This window comes from Oncorhynchus mykiss, chromosome 12 (genome assembly GCF_013265735.2).
Source record: "Oncorhynchus mykiss isolate Arlee chromosome 12, USDA_OmykA_1.1, whole genome shotgun sequence".
In the NCBI taxonomy this organism is placed as follows: Eukaryota; Metazoa; Chordata; class Actinopteri; order Salmoniformes; family Salmonidae; genus Oncorhynchus; species Oncorhynchus mykiss.
The window spans coordinates 100628045-100653110 of NC_048576.1; the positions used below are offsets into that span (position 1 = coordinate 100628045).

A 25066-nucleotide genomic window follows, 5' to 3' on the forward strand; every position below is an offset into this window, starting at 1 on the left:
CGCTGTCAAAGGTGCATCAACAAAGTACTGAGTAAAGGGTCTGAATACTTATGGAAATGTGATATTTCCATATTTGTTGTTGTCATGGGGTTTTGTGTGTAGATTGATATGGGGGGGGACGATTTAATACATGTTAAGAATAAGGCTGTAACAAAATGTGGAAGAAGTCAAGCGGTCTGAATACTTTCTGAAGGCACAGGAAGTGATAAACCTTACCCTGGTCTTTAGCGCCAGGGTAGCCTAGTGGTTAGAGCGTTGGACTAGTAACCGGAAGGTTGCAAGTTCAAACCCCCGAGCTGACAAGGTACACATCTGTCGTTCTGCCCCTGAACAGGCAGACAGCCACCTCTCATTTACTCTCAACTCCCTGTCTAATGCAACAACCAAACCACAACAAAAGTGATAATATATTTTATTAGAGGCATATAATCTATGTAAGCAATATAACAGTACTCCATTTCTCGTCAGCTGTGTGGTGTTACACAATATAACAGAACATCAGGTCAGCTGTGTGGTGTTACACAATATAACAGAACATCAGGTCAGCTGTGTGGTGTTACACAATATAACAGAACATCAGGTCAGCTGTGTGGTGTTACACAATATAACAGAACATCAGGTCAGCTGTGTGGTGTTACACAATATAACAGAACATCAGGTCAGCTGTGTGGTGTTACACAATATAACAGAACATCAGGTCAGCTGTGTGATGTTACACAATATAACAGATCAGGTCAGCTGTGTGGTGTTACACAATATAACAGAACATCAGGTCAGCTGTGTGGTGTTACACAATATAACAGAACATCAGGTCAGCTGTGTGATGTTACACAATATAACAGAACATCAGGTCAGCTGTGTGGTGTTACACAATATAACAGATCAGGTCAGCTGTGTGGTGTTACACAATATAACAGAACATCAGGTCAGCTATGTGATGTTACACAATATAACAGAACATCAGGTCAGCTGTGTGGTGCTGTTGCACGTCATTGTAGTTGACAGTTAGAATGATGAGTTTTCTCAATAAAATCATATTTGGTTAATTTTAAATTAAGGTAAAACACCCAGTTCAGTCCTTTATGTACATAACAGCTTTCTGAAAGGGGGGGAAGACCTGGGGAGAGCACTAAATGACGCCCGAATGTAGGAATCATAGCTATAATGATCATTATCTGAATATTGGGCTCGTTGTCTGTCGGTTGGTCAACCAAGGGCCTTATTCAAGGGAATATAGATAGAAATGTGTTGTGTAGAACAGACATGATTCCCTGGTAAAATGTATACATTACTATCTATATTCCCTTGATTAAGGCCCTGGGTTGACCAACCGACAGATACACACATTTCTATCTGAAGGTTCTGTATAAGGTTACTCAACGGGAATATAGATAGACATTTACCAGGGAATCATGTCTGTTCTACACAACACATTTCTATCTGAAGGTTCTGTATAAGGTTACTCAACGGGAATATAGATAGACATTTACCAGGGAATCATGTCTGTTCTACACAACACATTTCTATCTGACGGTTCTGTATAAGGTTACTCAACGGGAATATAGATAGACATTTACCAGGCAATCATGTCTGTTCTACACAACACATTTCTATCTGCAGGTTCTGTATAAGGTTACTCAACGGGCTTGCAGTAGTCCGGTAACCAATCAGACATCCCGGTTGGCGTATTCCCGTATGTTCTGCCTCTTCCTAGCCTGGAGAAATCCAGTCTGTTTGTGTGTTAACATTCCACTCTTTGTCAAGCCATGTTTGCCAAGAACAAAGAGTGGAATGATATCTTAACAGACTGGTACCCAGGCTACCCTCTTCCCTTCTGATATTCCCAACCTGGGGTTTGTGGGAAACCTGGGTGAGTTACTAGAACTGTGCGACCCTGCTCCCTTTGTGAACAAGGCCCAGGTTGAGCTCTACCACGTCTTCACCTGCTAGCTTGTTTTTATTTTTATTTTACAAAAATAGGTCACAGATTCATACTATTTTACAACCCTCTGGTACAGTAAGTTAGGTCAGCATTTAAAACTAAAGTGCGTCCCAAATCGTACCCTATTCCCTATGTAGTGGACTACTTTTGTACTAGCTCCCTCGCGAACGTAGTGCACTGTATAGGGAGTTAGGGTGCCATTTTGTGGATTCATCCTACGACTGTGTAAATCCTGTAGGTTTCTGTGGGGCTGCTGCTAGGGGGTCTCTTCCTTCGGCTGGATTCCATTCTGAAAACATCCCCCCCTTTTCCTCTCCCTCGCTGTTCTGAAAGAGTGTAGATAAGAGCCGTATTGAAACCCGAAATTTAAAAGGGCAATCTGCAATTCAAAGAACTACCAAAAAACGGTCACCCTGACCCCGCCACTGCATTGGTAAACAGCTGAGGGATGGGGCTGGATAAATATAACCACTCTCAAATTCCTACACCGAGCTGTGGGTGCATGAGGGAAAGGGAGCATGTTTTCTGTGAGAAAAGCATTTCACTGTACTGGTGCACTCCTAATGGAATCCAGACCGAGAGAGTGGCCAGTGGTCAGACTGAGAGCAGAGCCACAGCTCCCCTGCTGGTAGTAAAGCATATTGGCCACAGCACCAGCTCCCCTTGGTGGTGGGCGGTGGTATGGCGGTCAGTAGCAGCTCTCCTAGTGGTGGGTGGTGGTATGGCAGTCAGCAACAGCTCCCCTAGTGGTGGGTGGGGTTATGGCGGTCAGCAATTGCTCTCCTAGTGGTGGGTGGTGGTATGGCAGTCAGCAGCAGCTCCCCTAGTGGCGGGTGGGGTTAAGGCGGTCGGCAGCAGCTCCCCTGGTGGTGGGTGGTGGTATGGCAGTCAGCAACAGCTCTCCTAGTGGTGGGTGGTGGTATGGCAGTCAGCAGCAGCTCTCCTAGTGGTGGGTGGTGGTATGGCAGTCAGCAACAGCTCTCCTAGTGGTGGGTGGTGGTATGGCAGTCAGCAGCAGCTCTCCTAGTGGTGGGTGGTGGTATGGCAGTCAGCAGCAGCTCTCCTAGTGGTGGGTGGTGGTAGGGTGGTCAGCAGCAGCGTGGCTTGTCCACGTGGATAATGCGGTTGCAACGAGGACAGGAGTGGTACGCATCCTTAAAGTGTTTCATGAAGAACGGGATCAGACAGCAGCCCACTACCAACCTGGGAGAGAGAGGGGGGATAGGAGGAGATGGGGAGAGTGGAAGTGGTGGGGGAGAGAGGGGTGGGAGATTGATGGGGAGAAGGGTGGGAGAGAGACATGGTGTTCAGTTGATTTTAGACATGTCTAATTCTCTCAAAAGTATCAAGACATTCTATAACTCCTCCCCTTCTTTACTCCCCCTCAGAGGATGAAGACCACTTTATGGGTCCCTCTGTTCCCCTCTATCCCCCACCCTCCTCTTCTTCACTCACCCACAGAGGATGAAGACCACTTTATGGGTCCCTCTGTTCCCCTCTATCCGCCCACCCTCCTCTTCTTCACTCACCCACAGAGGATGAAGACCACTTTATGGGTCCCTCTGTTCCCCTCTATCCCCCCACCCTCCTCTTCTTTACTCCCCCTCAGAGGATGAAGACCACTTTATGGGTCCCTCTGTTCCCCTCTATCCCTCCCACCCTCCCCCCTCCATCCCTCCCACCCTCCCCCCCTCCCCTTCTTTACTCACCCACAGAGGATGAAGAGGATGCACATGAGCCAGGCGTAGGCTCCGACTTTATAGGTCACGTTCGTCATCACCTGTTGTTGACAGGAAGTACAGGTGGTCATGCCCTCTGAACGGCCCAGTTCTGTGTCATAACTCACAAACTTCTGAGTGGGAGTTTCACCACCTCCTCCAATACCACCTCCTCCACTGGTGTACACTGGGGGAAGAGAGAGAAGAGGACAAGTTATCTTGTGTCTGGCTCCAACACTGCTGGTGTAGAGGGGAACAAGGGAGACAAAGATGGTATAAACGGTAGAGACGAGAGAGAGATACTTCTGCTGCCTTCAAAATAATCTCCCTTGGAACCTGGGAATTTACCAGTTATAAATACGCCATGATTGCGTTCAAGTTTCTTTTGAAGTCAAAACAATTCTTCGACCAAATGAGATTTCATTTTAGCTCGCTAGACGAGCTATCTGGTGTTGCTGCAGTTCTGGTGTTGTGTGCTTGCGGACAGTATAAATGAGACTTAGGACAGGAAGTGCTTACCTGGCTTTCCCTGAGACTGAGACTGAAACACAGAGTAGTTATTGGAGGGGATGGTGGAGGAAGGAGGGTTGAAGGGGGTATGGACATGATATACCTTCACCCCACTATCACCTTGTCCTTCAACTGGAAGAGAGAGGGAGACGGAGGGAGGGAGGGAGAGAGGGATGGAGGGGGGAGGGGGAGGAGAGAGAGGGAGGGAGGGAGGGGTGAGATGAAGGAGAGAATTGCGGGGGGGTTTGAGAGTTAGGAAAAGAGAAAGAAAGAGGTTGATTAGATAGCTCCAATATGTAAAATAGAATGAATACAATCTATAGCAAGTGACACCTGGCACTTATGATACACAGGTACAGTATAGTTACAACCTGGGACGTAACCTATATGATACACAGGTACAGTAACAACCTGGGACGTAACCTATATGATACACAGGTACAGTATAGTAACAACCTGGGACGTAACCTATATGATACACAGGTACAGTATAGTAACAACCTGGGACGTAACCTATATGATACACAGGTACAGTATAGTAACAACCTGGGACGTAACCTATATGATACACAGGTACAGTATAGTAACAACCTGGGACGTAACCTATATGATACACAGGTACAGTATAGTTATAACCTGGGACGTAACCTATATGATACACAGGTACAGTATAGTTACAACCTGGGACGTAACCTATATGATACACAGGTACAGTATAGTAACAACCTGGGACGTAACCTATATGATACACAGGTACAGTATAGTAACAACCTGGGACGTAACCTATATGATACACAGGTACAGTATAGTAACAACCTGGGACGTAACCTATATGATACACAGGTACAGTAACAACCTGGGACGTAACCTATATGATACACAGGTACAGTATAGTAACAACCTGGGACGTAACCTATATGATACACAGGTACAGTATAGTAACAACCTGGGACGTAACCTATATGATACACAGGTACAGTAACAACCTGGGACGTAACCTATATGATACACAGGTACAGTATAGTAACAACCTGGGACGTAACCTATATGATACACAGGTACAGTATAGTAACAACCTGGGACGTAACCTATATGATACACAGGTACAGTATAGTAACAACCTGGGACGTAACCTATATGATACACAGGTACAGTATAGTAACAACCTGGGACGTAACCTATATGATACACAGGTACAGTATAGTAACAACCTGGGACGTAACCTATATGATACACAGGTACAGTATAGTAACAACCTGGGACGTAACCTATATGATACACAGGTACAGTAACAACCTGGGACGTAACCTATATGATACACAGGTACAGTATAGTAACAACCTGGGACGTAACCTATATGATACACAGGTACAGTATAGTAACAACCTGGGACGTAACCTATATGATACACAGGTACAGTATAGTAACAACCTGGGACGTAACCTATATGATACACAGGTACAGTAACAACCTGGGACGTAACCTATATGATACACAGGTACAGTATAGTAACAACCTGGGACGTAACCCATATGATACACAGGTACAGTAACAACCTGGGACGTAACCTATATGATACACAGGTACAGTAACAACCTAGGACGTAACCCATATGATACAGTATAGTTATAACCTGGGACGTAACCCATATGATACACAGGTACAGTATAGTAACAACCTGGGACGTAACCTATATGATACACAGGTACAGTATAGTAACAACCTGGGACGTAACCTATATGATACACAGGTACAGTAACAACCTGGGACGTAACCTATATGATACACAGGTACAGTATAGTAACAACCTGGGACGTAACCTATATGATACACAGGTACAGTATAGTAACAACCTGGGACGTAACCTATATGATACACAGGTACAGTATAGCTACAGCCTTGTATGTAATAGTACAATCCAACTTTATTGTCCGCATGTCACAGCGAACAACAGAATGTTGACGTACCTGGTATGTTGTAGGGTGGAGGTTCTTTTCCATTTACGCTCATTGTCCTGGGCTTTCTGTGAGAGGGGTCAGAGGTTAGGTGTGTCTACCATTTATTTGAACCTTTATTTAACCAGGCAAGTCAGTTAAGAACAAATTCTTATTTACAATGACGGCCTAGGAACAGTGGGTTAACTGCCTGTTCAGGGGCAGAACGACAGATTTGTACCTTGTCAGCTCGTGGATTTGAACTCGCAACCTTTACGGTTACTAGTCCAACGCTCTAACCACTAGGCTACCCTGCCGCCTCTACACTCTAACCACTAGCCTACCCTGCCGCCTCTACACTCTAACCACTAGCCTACCCTGCCGCCTCTACACTCTAACCACTAGCCTACCCTGCCGCCTCTACACTCTAACCACTAGGCTACCTGCCTCCTCTACACTCTAACCACTAGCCTACCCTGCCGCCTCTACACTCTAACCACTAGCCTACCCTGCCACCTCAACACTCTAACCACTAGGCTACCTGCCTCCTCTACACTCTAACCACTAGGCTACCCTGCCGCCTCTACACTCTAACCACTAGGCTACCCTGCCGCCTCTACACTCTAACCACTAGGCTACCCTGCCGCCTCTACACTCTAACCACTAGGCTACCTGCCGCCTCTACACTCTAACCACTAGGCTACCTGCCGCCTCTACACTCTAACCACTAGGCTACCCTGCCGCCTCTACACTCTAACCACTAGGCTACCCTGCCGCCTCTACACTCTAACCACTAGGCTACCTGCCGCCTCTACACTCTAACCACTAGCCTACCCTGCCGCCTCTACACTCTAACCACTAGCCTACCCTGCCGCCTCTACACTCTAACCACTAGCCTACCCTGCCGCCTCTACACTCTAACCACTAGCCTACCCTGCCGCCTCTACACTCTAACCACTAGGCTACCTGCCGCCTCTACACTCTAACCACTAGGCTACCTGCCTCCTCTACACTCTAACCACTAGGCTACCCTGCCGCCTCTACACTCTAACCACTAGGCTACCCTGCCGCCTCTACACTCTAACCACTAGCCTACCCTGCCGCCTCTACACTCTAACCACTAGCCTACCCTGCCGCCTCTACACTCTAACCACTAGCCTACCCTGCCGCCTCTACACTCTAACCACTAGCCTACCCTGCCGCCTCTACACTCTAACCACTAGCCTACCCTGCCGTACCAGATGTGTCTACCATAAGCAAATAAGTTTGGTAGACCATGTGTCTACCAAACATCAGCATCGTCCTCTGGAGCGAGCCAGGCTCATCAGGACTGAATCAACCAATCATCATCTCTGAAACAAGACTTGAATCAGGTGTGTTTTACAGCCAGGTCTGGAGTGAGAGGCTTCATAAGGGCTACAACAACAAATAAAATGATTAAAAAAAACTGATTATTTCACAAATCATCTATAAGCACTTGCGAACCTCTATACATGGTGTATAAAGGGTGACATATGAACCATTTACAGGTTGAATTGCCCAATGTGACATAAAGCGCTATGTTTACACACCATTTATAGAGGATGACATACACGTATAGGCGATTAGAGAAGCATTTATGTAGCGCTTATGAAGCCTCTATGTAGGCTACCGAAAAGCCTTGACACAGCTGTAATTGGTTTAAAGTGGGACTGAATTGAGGCCTTAGATATGAAGTCAGCCCCTGTAAAATGTGTGCCACTGCCTCCATTAAAACTATGCAAGTTCAACCCAGGCTGACATAATGCAGGTCCAACCCAGGCTGACACAATGCAAGTCCAACCCAGGCTGACATAATGCAAGTCCAACCCAGGCTGACATAATGCTAGTCCAACCCAGGCTGACATAATGCAAGTCCAACCCAGACTGACATAATGCAAGTCCAACCCAGGCTAACATAATGCAAGTCCAACCCAGGCTGACATAATGCTAGTCCAACCCAGGCTGACACAATGCAAGTCCAACCCAGGCTGACATAATGCAAGTCCAACCCAGGCTAACACAATGCAAGTCCAACCCAGGATGACATAATGCTAGTCCAACCCAGGCTGACACAATGCAAGTCCAACCCAGGCTGACATAATGCAAGTCCAACCCAGGCTGACATAATGCAAGTCCAACCCAGGCTAACACAATGCAAGTCCAACCCAGGCTGATACAATGCAAGTCTAACCCAGGCTAACACAATGCAAGTCCAACCCAGGCTGACACAATGCAAGTCCAACCCAGGCTGACACAATGCAAGTCCAACCCAGGCTGACACAATGCAAGTCCAACCCAGGCTGACACAATGCAAGTCCAACCCAGGCTGACACAATGCAAGTCTAACCCAGGCTGACACAATGCAAGTCCAACCCAGGCTGATACAATGCAAGTCCAACCCAGGCTGACACAATGCAGGTCCAACCCAGGCTGACACAATGTAAGTCCAACCCAGGCTGACACAATGCAAGTCCAACCCAGGCTGACACAATGCAAGTCTAACCCAGGCTGACACAATGCAAGTCCAACCCAGGCTGATACAATGCAAGTCCAACCCAGGCTGACATAATGCAGGTCTAACCCAGGCTAACATAATGCAAGTCCAACCCAGGCTGACATAATGCAGGTCTAACCCAGGCTAACATAATGCAAGTCCAACCCAGGCTGACGTAATGCTCTATTCAGTCACTAGGTGGTGTTACAACACAAGGTACGGAGAACACACACACACACACACACACACACACACACACACATACACACACACACACACACACACACACACACACACACACACACACACACACACACACACACACACACAGTCACACAGTCACACATTTACTCCACAGCTGAAACCTGTCATTCAGCATACTCCACAGACTAGTAGTTATGGTAAGAATGAGCTGAACAAACCTCACTGTCCTGTAGTTATTTAGGGAGTGTCGTCTTGTGTCTTTTAAAGGTTATAGGCGGGGCTTCACTAGTCTCAGTATCAGTCTGTTTAACATTCCTCTCCTTGTACTCCATGTCAGATGTTCAGCATAAAGGGGAATGACGGCTAAACAGACTGGTACCCAAACTATAATTTAGAGAGCTATATTTTTGGGGGTTTCCATTAGCTGTTACTATGGCAACATCTACTCTACTTCCTGAATTCCACAAAGAAGAAACATTTACAAAACGACCACGGGAATATGGGGCCAAATACAAAACCTTGGACTATTTTAATTACAGGTAATTTGTTCAAATACTTTTGGTCCTGTAAAATGAGGTGGGGGGGAGACTATGTACAAAACGTGCTGTCATTTCTAAACGGTTCACCTGATACAGATGAAAATATACCCTCAAATTAAAGTCTGCACTCTGACCTTTAACCTCATAGACATTGTATCATTTCAAAGTGCTGGAGTAACAGAGCCAAAAACAACAACAAAAATGTCATATGTCCCAATACATTTGTAGCTCACTGCATCTGACCCCAATCCACAAACGGCAGAACAATTTATACAGTGAGATGATCTCATTCTACAGCGACCAAATCTCATCTCACTACTGGATCAGTGTTGTGTTGCTGCTGAATCTAGAATCCTGAAACCAGGACTTCTGCAAAGCAGGGAATTCCGAGACAAAAATGTTCAGAACGTTGTAAAGCCCCTAAGGATTCAATTTGGAAGCCAGAACACTGACTATCTATCCTATACCTGTTAAACCTGACCTGAGAGGGAACTATCTATCCTATACCTGACTATCTATCCTATACCTGTTAAACCTGACCTGAGAGGGAACTATCTATCCTATACCTGACTATCTATCCTATACCTGTTAAACCTGACCTGAGATGGAACTATCTATCCTATACCTGACTATCTATCCTATACCTGTTAAACCTGACCTGAGAGGGAACTATCTATCCTATACCTGACTATCTATCCTATACCTGTTAAACCTGACCTGAGATGGAACTATCTATCCTATACCTGACTATCTATCCTATACCTGACTATCTATCCTATACCTGACTATCTATCCTATACCTGACTATCTATCCTATACCTGACTATCTATCCTATACCTGTTAAACCTGACCTGAGATGGAACTATCTATCCTATACCTGTCTATCTATCCTATACCTGACTATCTATCCTATACCTGACTATCTATCCTATACCTGTCTATCTATCCTATACCTGACTATCTATCCTATACCTGACTATCTATCCTATACCTGACTATCTATCCTATACCTGACTATCTATCCTATACCTGACTATCTATCCTATACCTGACTATCTATCCTATACCTGACTATCTATCCTATACCTGACTATCTATCCTATACCTGTCTATCTATCCTATACCTGACTATCTATCCTATACCTGACTATCTATCCTATACCTGACTATCTATCCTATACCTGACTATCTATCCTATACCTGACTATCTATCCTATACCTGTCTATCTATCCTATACCTGACTATCTATCCTATACCTGACTATCTATCCTATACCTGACTATCTATCCTATACCTGACTATCTATCCTATACCTGACTATCTATCCTATACCTGACTATCTATCCTATACCTGTCTATCTATCCTATACCTGACTATCTATCCTATACCTGACTATCTATCCTATACCTGACTATCTATCCTATACCTGACTATCTATCCTATACCTGACTATCTATCCTATACCTGACTATCTATCCTATACCTGACTATCTATCCTATACCTGACTATCTATCCTATACCTGACTATCTATCCTGTACCTGTTAAACCTGACCTGAGATGGAACTATCTATCCTATACCTGACTATCTATCCTATACCTGACTATCTATCCTATACCTGACTATCTATCCTATACCTGACTATCTATCCTATACCTGTCAAACCTGACCTGAGAGGGAACTATCTATCTGACCCAAATCTAACTCTACCCCAGACTCAGACATACGGACCAGCTCCTTTTCTAGAGCTGAGTTACGCCTTCACTGTTGTAACCTGCCTGGGGCCTTTCATAGACCTACACACACACACACACACACACACACACACATACACACACACACACACACACACACACACACACACACACACACACACACACACACACACACACACACACACACACACACACCCTGCCCACCCTGCCCACCCATCCATCAGACAGAGCTTTGACTGTCAGTCACTCAGTCCACTGCTGTCAGTGGGATTATACACTATGCAACATGAAGGATGCCCATCTTAACTAGGGTGGGGACCAAAGGCCTACAGACACACACACAGACACATGTAAACACACACAGACACATGTAAACACACACAGACACATGTAAACACACACAGACACATGTAAACACACACATACACATGTAAACAGACACATGTAAACACACACGGACACATGTAAACACACACAGACACAAGTAAACACACACATACACATGTAAACACACACAGACACAAGTAAACACACACAGACACATGTAAACACACACAGACACATGTAAACACACACAGACACATGCAAACACACACATACACATGTAAACACACACAGACACATGTAAACACACACGGACACATGTAAACACACACATACACATATGGAATAGACAAACACACAGACACATGTAAACACACACAGACACATGTGGAATAGACACACACACAGACACATGTGGAATAGACACACACACAGACACATATGGAATAGACAAACACACAGACACATGTAAACACACACAGACACATGTGGAATAGACACACACACAGACACATGTGGAATAGACACACACACAGACACATATGGAATAGACAAACACACAGACACATGTAAACACACACGTGTGGAATAGACACACACACAGACACATGTGGAATAGACACACACACACACACATGTAAATGCACCCCTACACATATGGAATAGACAGACATGTAAACAAATATGGAATAGACACACACACAGACATGTAAACACACACGTTGGTGGAAGCAGTCAGACACCCGTACAACAGAAGAGGAGGAATGCAGCCCTGCAGGATGCTTCCCTGTCTGTCTCCTCTGGTGCCCTGCAGGATGCTTCCCTGTCTGTCTCCTCTGGTGCCCTGCAGGATGCTTCCCTGTCTGTCTCCTCTGGTGCCCTGCAGGATGCTTCCCTGTCTGTCTCCTCTGGTGCCCTGCAGGATGCTTCCCTGTCTGTCTCCTCTGGTGCCCTGCAGGATGCTTCCCTGTCTGTCTCCTCTGGTGCCCTGCAGGACGCTTCCCTGTCTTTCTCCTCTGGTGCCCTACAGGATGCTTCCCTGTCTGTCTACTCTGGTGCCCTGCAGGATGCTTCCCTGTCTGTCTCCTCTGGTGCCCTGCAGGATGCTTCCCTGTCTGTCTACTCTGGTGCCCTGCAGGATGCTTCCCCGTATTTGAAGGGATGGCTTAAGATAAATGTCCTGAAAACCCTTATTGAATGAAAACTTGGTTGGCCAGCAAGTAGGAGGGTTTTCAGTGGTTGAATGAAATGTAATTCAGAGAGCACTACACAACTGGAAAAGGGAAGTCTGAATGCAAAATACTGAGAAGTGCGTCGGAAAGATGTTCTTGTGAAAGGTATGAATTCCTAAGTCGGGATCTAAATGAGGAAATACAAGGTAAACATATACATCTATACAGCTTTTCCTCAGCGGAGACTTGCTTCCATTCAGCCACAAGAGCATTAGTGAGGTCTGCCACTGATGTTGGGCAATTAGGTTTGTTTCGCAGTAGGCGTTCCAATTCATCCCAAAGGTGTTGGATGGGGTTGAGGTCAGGGCTCTGTGCAGGTCAGTTAAGTTCTTCCACACCGATCTCAAACAAATCATTTCTGTATGGACCTCGCTTTGTGCACAGGGGCGAAACAGGAAAGGGCCTTCCACAAACTGTTGCCACAAAGTTGGAAGCAAAGAATCGTCTAGAATGTCACTGTATGCTGTAGTGTTAAGATTTCCCTTCACTGGAACTAAGGGGCCTGAACCATGAAAAACAGCCCCAGACCATTATTCCTCCTCCACCAAACATTACAGTTGGCACTATGCATTTGGGCAGGTAGCGTTCTCCTGGCATCCGCCAAACGCAGATTCGTCCATCACTTTAGAGAACGCATTTCCACTGCTCCAGTCTAATGGGGGCGAGCTTTACACCACTCCACCTGATGCTTAGCATTGTGCATGGTGATCTTATGCTTGTGTGCGGCTGCTCGGCCATGGAAACCCATTTAATGAAACTCCCGACGAACAGTTCTTGTGCTGATGTTGCTTCCAGAGGCAGTTTGGAACTCAGTAGAGAGTGTTTTGCTATCAAGGACAGGCCATTTTTACGCTCTACGCGCTTCAGGACTCGGCGGTTCCATTCGGTGAGCTTATGTGGCCTACCACTTCATGGCTGAGCCGTTGTTGCTCCTAGACTTTTCCACTTCACAATAACAGCACTTCCAGTTGACCGGGGCAGCTCTAGCATGGGCAGAAATTTGACGAACTGACATTGAATGTCACTGAGGTCTTCAGTAAGGTCATTCTACTGCTAAAGTTTGTCTAAGCAGATTGCATGGCTGTGTGCTCGATTTTATACACCTGTCAGCAACGGGTGTGGCTGAAATAGCTGAATCCACACATTTTTTCCACTTTCAGCCAAGTCGTGTACATGCACATTCTTCTCCGTTTCAGCACCAGTTGGTAGATTTAAAAAACAAAACTCTTATCTTGTTGATTATTTAGGGTTTAGGAAAGTATTTCTGAATCGTGAAAACAGGGTTGGAGAGCCTTTACGCACACAAAAAATAGAAACCCAGTTTCTGGTTTGATTCATTCAGTTCTTCAAGCCACATGGTAATGTTGGAAGATTAGTGTACATAGAACTATAGTATGGAGAATAGTGTACAGTAGTAGGGCTGTACCCTCGTCTGTTGCCTGCGCTAACCGTGGAACTGTGTGATGACACCAACACAATCTCACACTCAGTTCGTGCACAAATATGTAAAAAAAAAGTATTTCAGCAGATTTTGTGCATTTTTTGTGTTTCTTAATTCGTGTGAAAAGACAGGAAAAGAGCTGTGTGTGATGTCATAGTAGGAAAATACACAACTGTTCTTTGTGACATCATAAGAGAATACATTTTATGGGGGGCAAATTTCGGGAACAATCTTTTGGAAGTTATTAGACCAATGCATGATGGGTAATGGTGTTCTACACGGACCTTTTCCCGTGTAGGCAACAGTAGTCCTACACGCTTTTCTTCAGAACTCATTTCATATTTTGTGGAGCCTACATTACATCATTTTCGTCAAAATGCATTTAATACGAGGCTCCACTTTTTCGTGTACATTACATCATTTTTTCCCACAATGCATTTTATACAATTTTATGAGGGTTGCCAGATTGGAGAAAAAAATCCAGATGAATTTTTTTGAGAATTTGGTATCGGTTAAGGTATTTGATTGGGGAATGTGGATACATTTTAATGATGGGAAATATGATACACATCACAATACACACACACACTTACACACACACACACACTTACACACATATATACACACAAACACTTAGACACATATACACACCATAATACACACACACACTTACACACATATACACACACACACACTTACACACATATACACACACAAACACTTACACACATATACACACACACTTACACACACACACACACACACACACACTTACACACATACACACACTCACTTACACACATATACATACACACACTCACTTACATACATATACACACACACATATATACACACACACACACGTACACACATACACACACTCACTTACATACATATACACACACACATATATACACACACACACACTTACACGCATATACACACACACATATATACACACACACACACACTTACACACATATACACACACTTACACACACACACACACACACACACACACACACACACACACACACACACACACACACACACACACACACACACACACTTACACACACTCACTTACACACATATACATACACACACTCATTACATACATATACACACACACATATATACACACTTACACACATATACACACACACACTCATTTTGTTTGTACTCAGGTTAAAGCCAAATCTTGACTTTTGTATTAATTATTTTGTATAATATATTTGTATCTAATGTATTCATTCCCTTTAACTGATTAATGTGTGTAGTTTGAATGTTACAGTAATGATTAACATGGTTAATGTGTGTAGTTTGAATGTTGCAGTAATGATTAACATGGTTAATGTGTGTAGTTTGAATGTTACAGTAATGATTAACATGGTTAATGTGTGTAGTTTGAATGTTACAGTAATGATTAACATGGTTAATGTGTGTAGTTTGAATGAATGTTACAGTAATGATGACATGGTTAAATGTGTGTAGTTTGAATGTTACAGTAGTGATTAACATGGTTAAATGTGTGTAGTTTGAATGTTACAGTAATGATTAACATGGTTAAATGTGTGTAGTTTGAATGTTGCAGTAATGATTAACATGGTTAATGTGTGTAGTTTGAATGAATGTTACAGTAATGATGACATGGTTAAATGTGTGTAGTTTGAATGTTACAGTAGTGATTAACATGGTTAAATGTGTGTAGTTTGAATGTTACAGTAATGATTAACATGGTTAAATGTGTGTAGTTTGAATGTTGCAGTAATGATTAACATGGTTAATGTGTGTAGTTTGAATGAATGTTACAGTAATGATGACATGGTTAAATGTGTGTAGTTTGAATGTTACAGTAGTGATTAACATGGTTAAATGTGTGTAGTTTGAATGTTACAGTAATGATTAACATGGTTAAATGTGTGTAGTTTGAATGTTACAGTAGTGATTAACATGGTTAAATGTGTGTAGTTTGAATGTTACAGTAATGATGACATGGTTAATGTGTGTAGTTTGAATGTTACAGTAGTGATTAACATGGTTAAATGTGTGTAGTTTGAATGTTACAGTAATGATTAACATGGTTAAATGTGTGTAGTTTGAATGTTACAGTAATGATGACATGGTTAAATGTGTGTAGTTTGAATGTTACAGTAGTGATTAACATGGTTAAATGTGTGTAGTTTGAATGTTACAGTAGTGATTAACATGGTTAATGTGTGTAGTTTGAATGTTACAGTAGTGATTAACATGGTTAATGTGTGTAGTTTGAATGTTACAGTAATGATTAACATGGTTAAATGTGTGTAGTTTGAATGTTACAGTAGTGATTAACATGGTTAAATGTGTGTAGTTTGAATGTTACAGTAGTGATTAACATGGTTAATGTGTGTAGTTTGAATGTTACAGTAGTGATTAACATGGTTAATGTGTGTAGTTTGAATGTTGCAGTAATGATTAACATGGTTAATGTGTGTAGTTTGAATGTTGCAGTAGTGATTAACATGATTAATGTGTGTAGTTTGAATGTTACAGTAATGATGACATGGTTAAATGTGTGTAGTTTGAATGTTGCAGTAATGATGACATGGTTATAGAGTTGTAAATATCTGCTTAATTTAGCTGTTGGTATATTTGGTATTTTATACATATTCTGTATTTCCACTGAAGAAAGAAATAATTAATCAACACATATATACTTCAGTAATAAAAGTACCATGGTTTTATTTTTAACCTTAACTAGGCAAGTCAGTTAAGAACAAATTCTTATTTACAATGACGGCCTACACCCCCGGGCCAAACCCAGATGACGTTGGGACAATTGTGCGCCGCCCTATGGCACTCCCAATCACGGCCGGATGTGATGCAGCCTGGATTTGAACCAGGGACTGTAGTGACGCCCCCCGCACTGAGATGCAGTGTCTTAGACCGCTGCGCCACTCGAGAGCCCTGGTTTTTATAACACTTTAAACGGGTAGTTTGTCAATGTGTAGAATGTGTTTGTTCCTGAGGTCCACACTGGTAAGTGAACATATGTAAATGAGTAGAATGTGTTTGTTCCATAAGTGAACATATGTAAATGAGTAGAATGTGTTTGTTCCATAAGGGAACATATGTAAATGAGTAGAATGTGTTTGTTCCATAAGGGAACATATGTAAATGTGTAGAATGTGTTTGTTCCATAAGGGAACATATGTAAATGAGTAGAATGTGTTTGTTCCGGGGTCCACACTGGTAAGTGAACATATGTAAATGAGTAGAATGTGTTTGTTCCATAAGGGAACATATGTAAATGAGTAGAATGTGTTTGTTCCATAAGGGAACATGTGTAAATGTGTAGAATGTGTTTGTTCCATAAGTGAACATATGTAAATGAGTAGAATGTGTTTGTTCCATAAGGGAACATATGTAAATGAGTAGAATGTGTTTGTTCCATAAGGGAACATATGTAAATGAGTAGAATGTGTTTGTTCCATAAGGGAACATATGTAAATGAGTAGAATGTGTTTGTTCCATAAGGGAACATATGTAAATGAGTAGAATGTGTTTGTTCCATAAGGGAACATATGTAAATGAGTAGAATGTGTTTGTTCCATAAGGGAACATATGTAAATGAGTAGAATGTGTTTGTTCCATAAGTGAACATATGTAAATGAGTAGAATGTGTTTGTTCCATAAGTGAACATATGTAAATGAGTAGAATGTGTTTGTTCCATAAGGGAACATATGTAATTGAGTAGAATGTGTTTGTTCCATAAGTGAACATATGTAAATGAGTAGAATGTGTTTGTTCCATAAGGGAACATATGTAAATGAGTAGAATGTGTTTGTTCCATAAGGGAACATATGTAAATGTGTAGAATGTGTTTGTTCCATAAGAGAACATATGTAAATGAGTAGAATGTGTTTGTTCCATAAGTGAACATATGTAAATGAGTAGAATGTGTTTGTTCCATAAGTGAACATATGTAAATGAGTAGAATGTGTTTGTTCCATAAGTGAACATATGTAAATGAGTAGAATGTGTTTGTTCCATAAGTGAACATATGTAAATGAGTAGAATGTGTTTGTTCCATAAGGGAACATATGTAAATGTGTAGAATGTGTTTGTTCCATAAGGGAACATATGTAAATGAGTAGAATGTGTTTGTTCCATAAGGGAACATATGTAAATGAGTAGAATGTGTTTGTTCCATAAGGGAACATATGTAAATGAGTAGAATGTGTTTGTTCCATAAGGGAACATATGTAAATGAGTAGAATGTGTTTGTTCCATAAGGGAACATATGTAATTGAGTAGAATGTGTTTGTCCCATAAGTGAACATATGTAAATGAGTAGAATGTGTTTGTTCCATAAGGGAACATATGTAAATGAGACAGTCACAGTGGATGTTGTTCTGAATAACTGGTCGGGGTTTAGCATTTCCCATTCAGCTTCAGGCTACTTTACACGTAAGACTTGTTCACACCTGTAGTGACGACTTCTATCTGTCACGCCCGTTGTTGTTATCCACTGTTCACATCAACGTAATTACACCCAACACAATGTTGAAAAACAGAACGCTTGCCACCACTCGATCACATAGACCGTGAGCTGGACTCTGATCCCAACTCTGCCACCAGTGTAGCGGGAGACGGCGAAAGCTGCAACAGGGACTCTAACCAGGGCTCATACGTGGCAAAGTGAGTTCTGACGGCCGTTGCCAGGAAAGTCTTGTCGGCCTCTGGGCGGAGGCAGTAGTTCAACAATGCTGGCATTTGCCTTGTTTACAACAGCCTAATTATATAACATGACTGACAGGGCTGCAGTAATCATCATGAAATGGCCTTGGGAAGTGCCATAAGTGTAAGACAACAGAAATCATTATTTTAACCTGTTTAACTGCATTGATATGGTTTAATTGATCCTAGTCCAGACTTGTTATTGATATGGCTTAATTTTTTAAATGTTGTATTTATTTATTTAATTTAACTAGGCAAGTCAGTTAAGAACAAATTCTTATTTTCAATGACGGCCTAGGAACAGTGGGTTAACTGCCTGTTCAGGGGCAGAACAACAGATTTTTACCTTGTCAGCTCGGGGGATATGGCTTAATTGATCCTAGTCCAGACTTGTTATTGATATGGTTTAATTGATCCTAGTCCAGACTTGTTATTGATATGGCTTAATTGATCCTAGTCCAGACTTGTTATAGATATGGTTTAATTGATCCTAGTCCAGACTTGTTATAGATATGGTTTAATTGATCCTAGTCCAGACTTGTTATAGATATGTCTTAATTGATCCTAGTCCAGACTTGTTATAGATATGGCTTAATTGATCCTAGTCCAGACTTGTTATAGATATGGCTTAATTGATCCTAGTCCAGACTTGTTATAGGTTATGGTTTAATTGATCCTAGTCCAGACTTGTTATTGATATGGCTTAATTGATCATAGTCCAGACTTGTTATTGATATGGCTTAATTGATAGTCCAGACTTGTTATTGATATGGCTTAATTGATCCTAGTCCAGACTTGTTATAGATATGGTTTAATTGATCCTAGTCCAGACTTGTTATTGATATGGCTTAATTGATCCTAGTCCAGACTTGTTATTGATATGGCTTAAATGATAGTCCAGACCTGTTATTGATATGGCTTAATTGATAGTCCAGACTTGTTATTGATATGGCTTAATTGATCCTAGTCCAGACTTGTTATAGATATGGTTTAATTGATCCTAGTCCAGACTTGTTATTGATATGGCTTAATTGATCCTAGTCCAGACTTGTTATTGATATGGCTTAAATGATAGTCCAGACCTGTTATTGATATGGCTTAATTGATAGTCCAGACTTGTTATTGATATGGCTTAATTGATCCTAGTCCAGACTTGTTATAGATATGGTTTAATTGATCCTAGTCCAGACTTGTTATAGATATGGTTTAATTGATCCTAGTCCAGACTTGTTATAGATATGGTTTAATTGATCCTAGTCCAGACTTGTTATAGATATGGTTTAATTGATCCTAGTCCAGACTTGTTATAGATATGGTTTAATTGATCCTAGTCCAGACTTGTTATAGATATGGTTTAATTGATCCTAGTCCAGACTTGTTATAGATATGGTTTAATTGATCCTAGTCCAGACTTGTTATAGATATGTCTTAATTGATCCTAGTCCAGACTTGTTATTGATATGGTTTAATTGATCCTAGTCCAGACTTGTTATTGATATGGCTTAATTGATCCTAGTCCAGACTTGTTATAGATATGGTTTAATTGATCCTAGTCCAGACTTGTTATAGATATGGTTTAATTGATCCTAGTCCAGACTTGTTATAGATATGTCTTAATTGATCCTAGTCCAGACTTGTTATAGATATGGTTTAATTGATCCTAGTCCAGACTTGTTATAGATATGTCTTAATTGATCCTAGTCCAGACTTGTTATAGATATGGTTTAATTGATCCTAGTCCAGACTTGTTATAGATATGGTTTAATTGATCCTAGTCCAGACTTGTTATAGATATGCCTTAATTGATCCTAGTCCAGACTTGTTATAGATATGGTTTAATTGATCCTAGTCTAGACTTGTTATAGATATGGTTTAATTGATCCTAGTCCAGACTTGTTATTGATATGGTTTAATTGATCCTAGTCCAGACTTGTTATAGATATGGTTTAATTGATCCTAGTCCAGACTTGTTATTGATATGGCTTAATTGATCCTAGTCCAGACTTGTTATAGATATGGTTTAATTGATCCTAGTCCAGACTTGTTATAGATATGGTTTAATTGATCCTAGTCCAGACTTGTTATAGATATGTCTTAATTGATCCTAGTCCAGACTTGTTATAGATATGGTTTAATTGATCCTAGTCCAGACTTGTTATAGATATGGTTTAATTGATCCTAGTCCAGACTTGTTATAGTTGCACCGGGGGAATTGAAACCAAACAGATTATTTTTTACAGGCCTTCTGTTTTAACTATGCCTAGTTAAATAAAAGGTGAAATCAAATAAAATTCCTCACATTTATTGATGAATTTATTTCCCATCACGAACATGTATCCCCATTTCCCAATCAAATACCTTCATCGATACCACACAAAACCCCCCAGACAAAAACAGTTTTTTACTCCAATCTGGCAACCCTCATAAAATCCGACACAGCACCAGTATCCCAAAGTGTTAAGTGAAAACAAGCATAGAAAACAGTATCGGCATTAATAATAATAATAATAATAATAATAACAACAACAACAACAACAACAACAATAATAGTAAAACAGCGTAAGGATAATATTATATTATAATTATTTAGGTCACGACCTGGTTGATTAACATTATTGGGTCGTTAAGACGTTTGTTTTTTATATAAATAATTGTGGGACACTAAAAAAGGCCGTGTAGAACTCCATTACCCAAACTCCATTGCTCCTATAACTTTCAAAAAACTACTCTGAAAATGTGTGTATTTTCACACAAATTAAGCCACACAAAAAACTTACAAAAACGCACCAAAATCTGCTGAAATACTTTTTTGTACATATTTGCAGGAATAGAGTGTGAGGTTGTGTTGACACAACAAGTCAGGTACAAAATGTTACCACTTGATCTGTGCTTCGCTCCAAAACCGATTGAATTGGCCTCAATATTAGTTTAAAAAAACATATATTATCAACTGTTACTAATGATCCTCAACAACAACGACATGGCAGTGAGTGTGTTTACAGAGGAAGCAAATGAAGACTAAATGAAGACACTGTTATTAAATGGAATGGTGATGTAGACTATACCAACCGAAGGGAACTCACAGTATATTGGCTTATTAGACCTACTGACAGTCCATACTGGTAGAATGAAGACACTGTTACTAAATGGCATGGTGACTATACCAACCGAAGGGAACTCACAGTATATTGGATTATTAGACCTACTGACAGTCCATACTGGTAGTGGTTAGTATTTAACATGATAGAAGCAGGAAACAGAGAATGTCAGGGCAGTCTATAATTAAACAATAAGGCCCGAGGAGGTGTGGTATATTGCCAACATATCACGGCTAAAGGGCTGTTCTTAAGCACGACACAACGCGGAGTACCTGGACACAGCCCTTAGCCGTGGTTTATTGGCCATATATCACAAACCCCTGAGGTTCCTTATTTCTATTATAAACTGGTTACCAACTTAATTAGAGTAGTAAAAATAAATGTTTAGTCATACCCGTGGTATACGGCCTGATATACCATGGCTTTCAGCCAATCAGAATTCAGGGCTTAAACCACCCAGTTTATAATGAACCCTTACAGATCCACTGAACACTCCGATTGGCATTTTCTGTTCCTCATTAGAAAAACTAGATTTTTTTCCCTGACCGATTCTGCGTTTGGTTAGTGATGTTTGTCCCTCACGAGACACCGTAGCCTATTTGTCAATGATTTTTTTTTGTTGTTGTTGCGCAATTTTACATCTAACTAAGGTGTTTGCTATGTGTTGTCTGATGTACACAGTCGGAGCTGCTGAACAGGTCTGTCACACTGCCAGTGCTATTGGATAGAGAGCGATCACGGCAGCTGTTCAGCCCATGTTAATGGGCAAAAGGACATCAGCAAATCAAAACCCAGCCTTCATTTACCCATTGTGATGCGTGAATGTTCCAAACTCCATTTTAGACGAGACTGACTTCACGAGTCTTTGGAGTCAATTGTGACACTAGAATAAGTGTTTCTGACTCATATGGACACCCCATAGGCCGTTTTCAAAGGGATTTGTTGCCTTTCAAAGGCTGTCGCTCTGTAACTCTCAGACCAGACACCTACTCCATATGACAGGGAGACAACTCCCAAGCACCTAACCCCCCCCTAATGACATCACACACCTCATCTCTATCTTGCTCAGTCTCACAGGTGGATAGTGAATGATGAGTATTTCAACAGTTTGGTTTAGTTTCTGTAGCCCGTCTCAGATCTGTTTCAGTGTAATCTATGAAAACTACCCAATGGGCACAGACGTCAGTTCAATGTCTAGTTGGGATTTACATTCGGTCGAGTTGTCAACTCATGTGAATTCAGTGTGAAATCAACAACACATGTCCCCATGTCATTGGTTTTAGGTTCGAAGTTGGGTGTAAAAAAATATTTATAAAATAATAATAATTCCATTATGTTGATGACTTTATGCAAATCCATCCGGTCTTCCACGTTGATTCAACGTCATCACATAGATTTTTTTGGGGGGTTGAAATTAACGTGGAAACAACATTGATTCAACCAGTTTTTGCCCAGTGGGTTCTAAGTTATCAAACGGCCTGAGAACCTCACACCTGAAGTCACCTGAAAGCCACAGGTCAACCCTGACGACCATAACAATGAATGTCATTCAGTATAGAGTCTTACCTTTTATTTATTTATTATATTTAACCTGTATAACAACAATAATAATGAATGTAATTCAGTAGAGAGTCTTACCTGTCTAGCTGTGTAGATAAATATGTGTTGTAGCTGTTGATAGTACGGAGAACTCTCTCTCTGCTTCCCTCTCTCCCTTATCCACTCACAGGCCCCGCCCCCTTCTCCAAGTCCCACCCCCTCATTAACCTGGTCCTAAAATATGTCATAGGAATCTTCCTGGGTGGATGATACTGTACGGGGCCCGTCTCATTGTGCGTTCCAAGTCGCACCCTATTCTCTATATAGTGCACTACTTTTGATCAGGGCACATCCCTTTTCCATCCAGGGCCCTGGTCCAAAGTAGTGCACTATATAGGGAATAGGGCCCTGGTCTAAAGTAGTGCACTATATAGGGAGTAGGGCCCTGGTCTAAAGTAGTGCACTATATAGGGAGTAGGGCCCTGGTCTAAAGTAGTGCACTATATAGGGAGTAGGGCCCTGGTCTAAAGTAGTGCACTATATAGGGAATAGGGCCCTGGTCTAAAGTAGTGCACTATATAGGGAGTAGGGCCCTGGTCTAAAGTAGTGCACTATATAGGGAATAGGGCCCTGGTCTAAAGTAGTGCACTATATAGGGAGTAGGGTATCATTTGGGATGCATCCTGAGTGTGTTTTCTCTGTGTGTTCTTTGTTTCCGTGGGTTTTGTGTTTGTTGGCATGCAGTAGGGCTGGGCCTGTTTCTCAGCAGTACTCTACTCTCACTATAACCTGTTTCTAACCACCCCGTACTCTTACCTGACTACTAGTCCAAACCTAGAGGGACTTCTCACACGCTCACACACTTCCTGGGCCTTCAGAAACTATTCAGACACCTTGACTTTTTTCCACATTTTGTTACGTTACAGCCTTATTCTAAAATGGATTCGATTGTTGCTTTTCCCTCATCAATCTACACACAATACACCATGATGACATCACAATACCCCATAATGACATCACAATACCCCATAATGACATCACAATACCCCATAATGACATCACAATACCCCATAATGACATCACAATACCCCATAATGACAAAGCAAAAACAGCTTTTAGAAAATTTTTGCACGTTTATATATATATATATAATAACATCACATTTACATATGTATTCAGACCCTTTACTCAGTACTTTGTTGATGCACCTTTGGCAGCGATTACAGCATTGAGTCTTCTTGGGTATGACGCTACAAGCTTGGCACACCTGTATTCCTATCAAGCTCTGTCAGGTTGGATGGGGAGCGTCGCTGCACAGCTATTTTCAGGTCTCTCCAGAGATGTTCAATCGGGTTCAGGCTCTGGCTGGGCCACTCAAGGACATTCAGAGACTTGTCCTGAAGCCACTCCTGTGTTGTCTTGGCTGTGTGCTTAGGTTCGTTGTCCTGTTGGAAGGTGAACCTTCGCCTCAGTCAGAGGTCCTGAGCGCTCTGGAGCAAGTTTTCATCATGGATCTCTCTGTACTTTGCTCCGTTCACCTTTCCCTCGACCCTGACTAGTCTCCCAGTCCCCGCTACTGAAAAACCTCCCTACAGCATGATGTTGCCACCACCATGCTTCACTGTAGGG

General features: G+C 41.9%; 2 protein-coding genes across 2 annotated transcripts in view; both read right to left on the reverse strand.

The window, feature by feature from the left end:
- The window catches only part of LOC110539068 (NLR family CARD domain-containing protein 3), a 1005455-nt gene that overhangs the window by 798615 nt on the left and 181774 nt on the right, over positions 1 to 25066 (reverse strand). The gene's annotated exons all lie outside the window — the stretch shown is intronic.
- Positions 396 to 23655, reverse strand: LOC118937858 (lipopolysaccharide-induced tumor necrosis factor-alpha factor homolog). The gene is made up of 5 exons (XM_036939636.1): positions 23537 to 23655; positions 6138 to 6193; positions 4180 to 4302; positions 3652 to 3847; positions 396 to 3145 (listed from the first exon to the last, which is right to left on the reverse strand). The coding sequence occupies exons 2-5, from the start codon at positions 6178 to 6180 to the stop codon at positions 3031 to 3033; spliced, it is 477 nt and encodes a 158-aa protein (XP_036795531.1). The 5' UTR covers positions 6181 to 6193; positions 23537 to 23655; the 3' UTR covers positions 396 to 3030.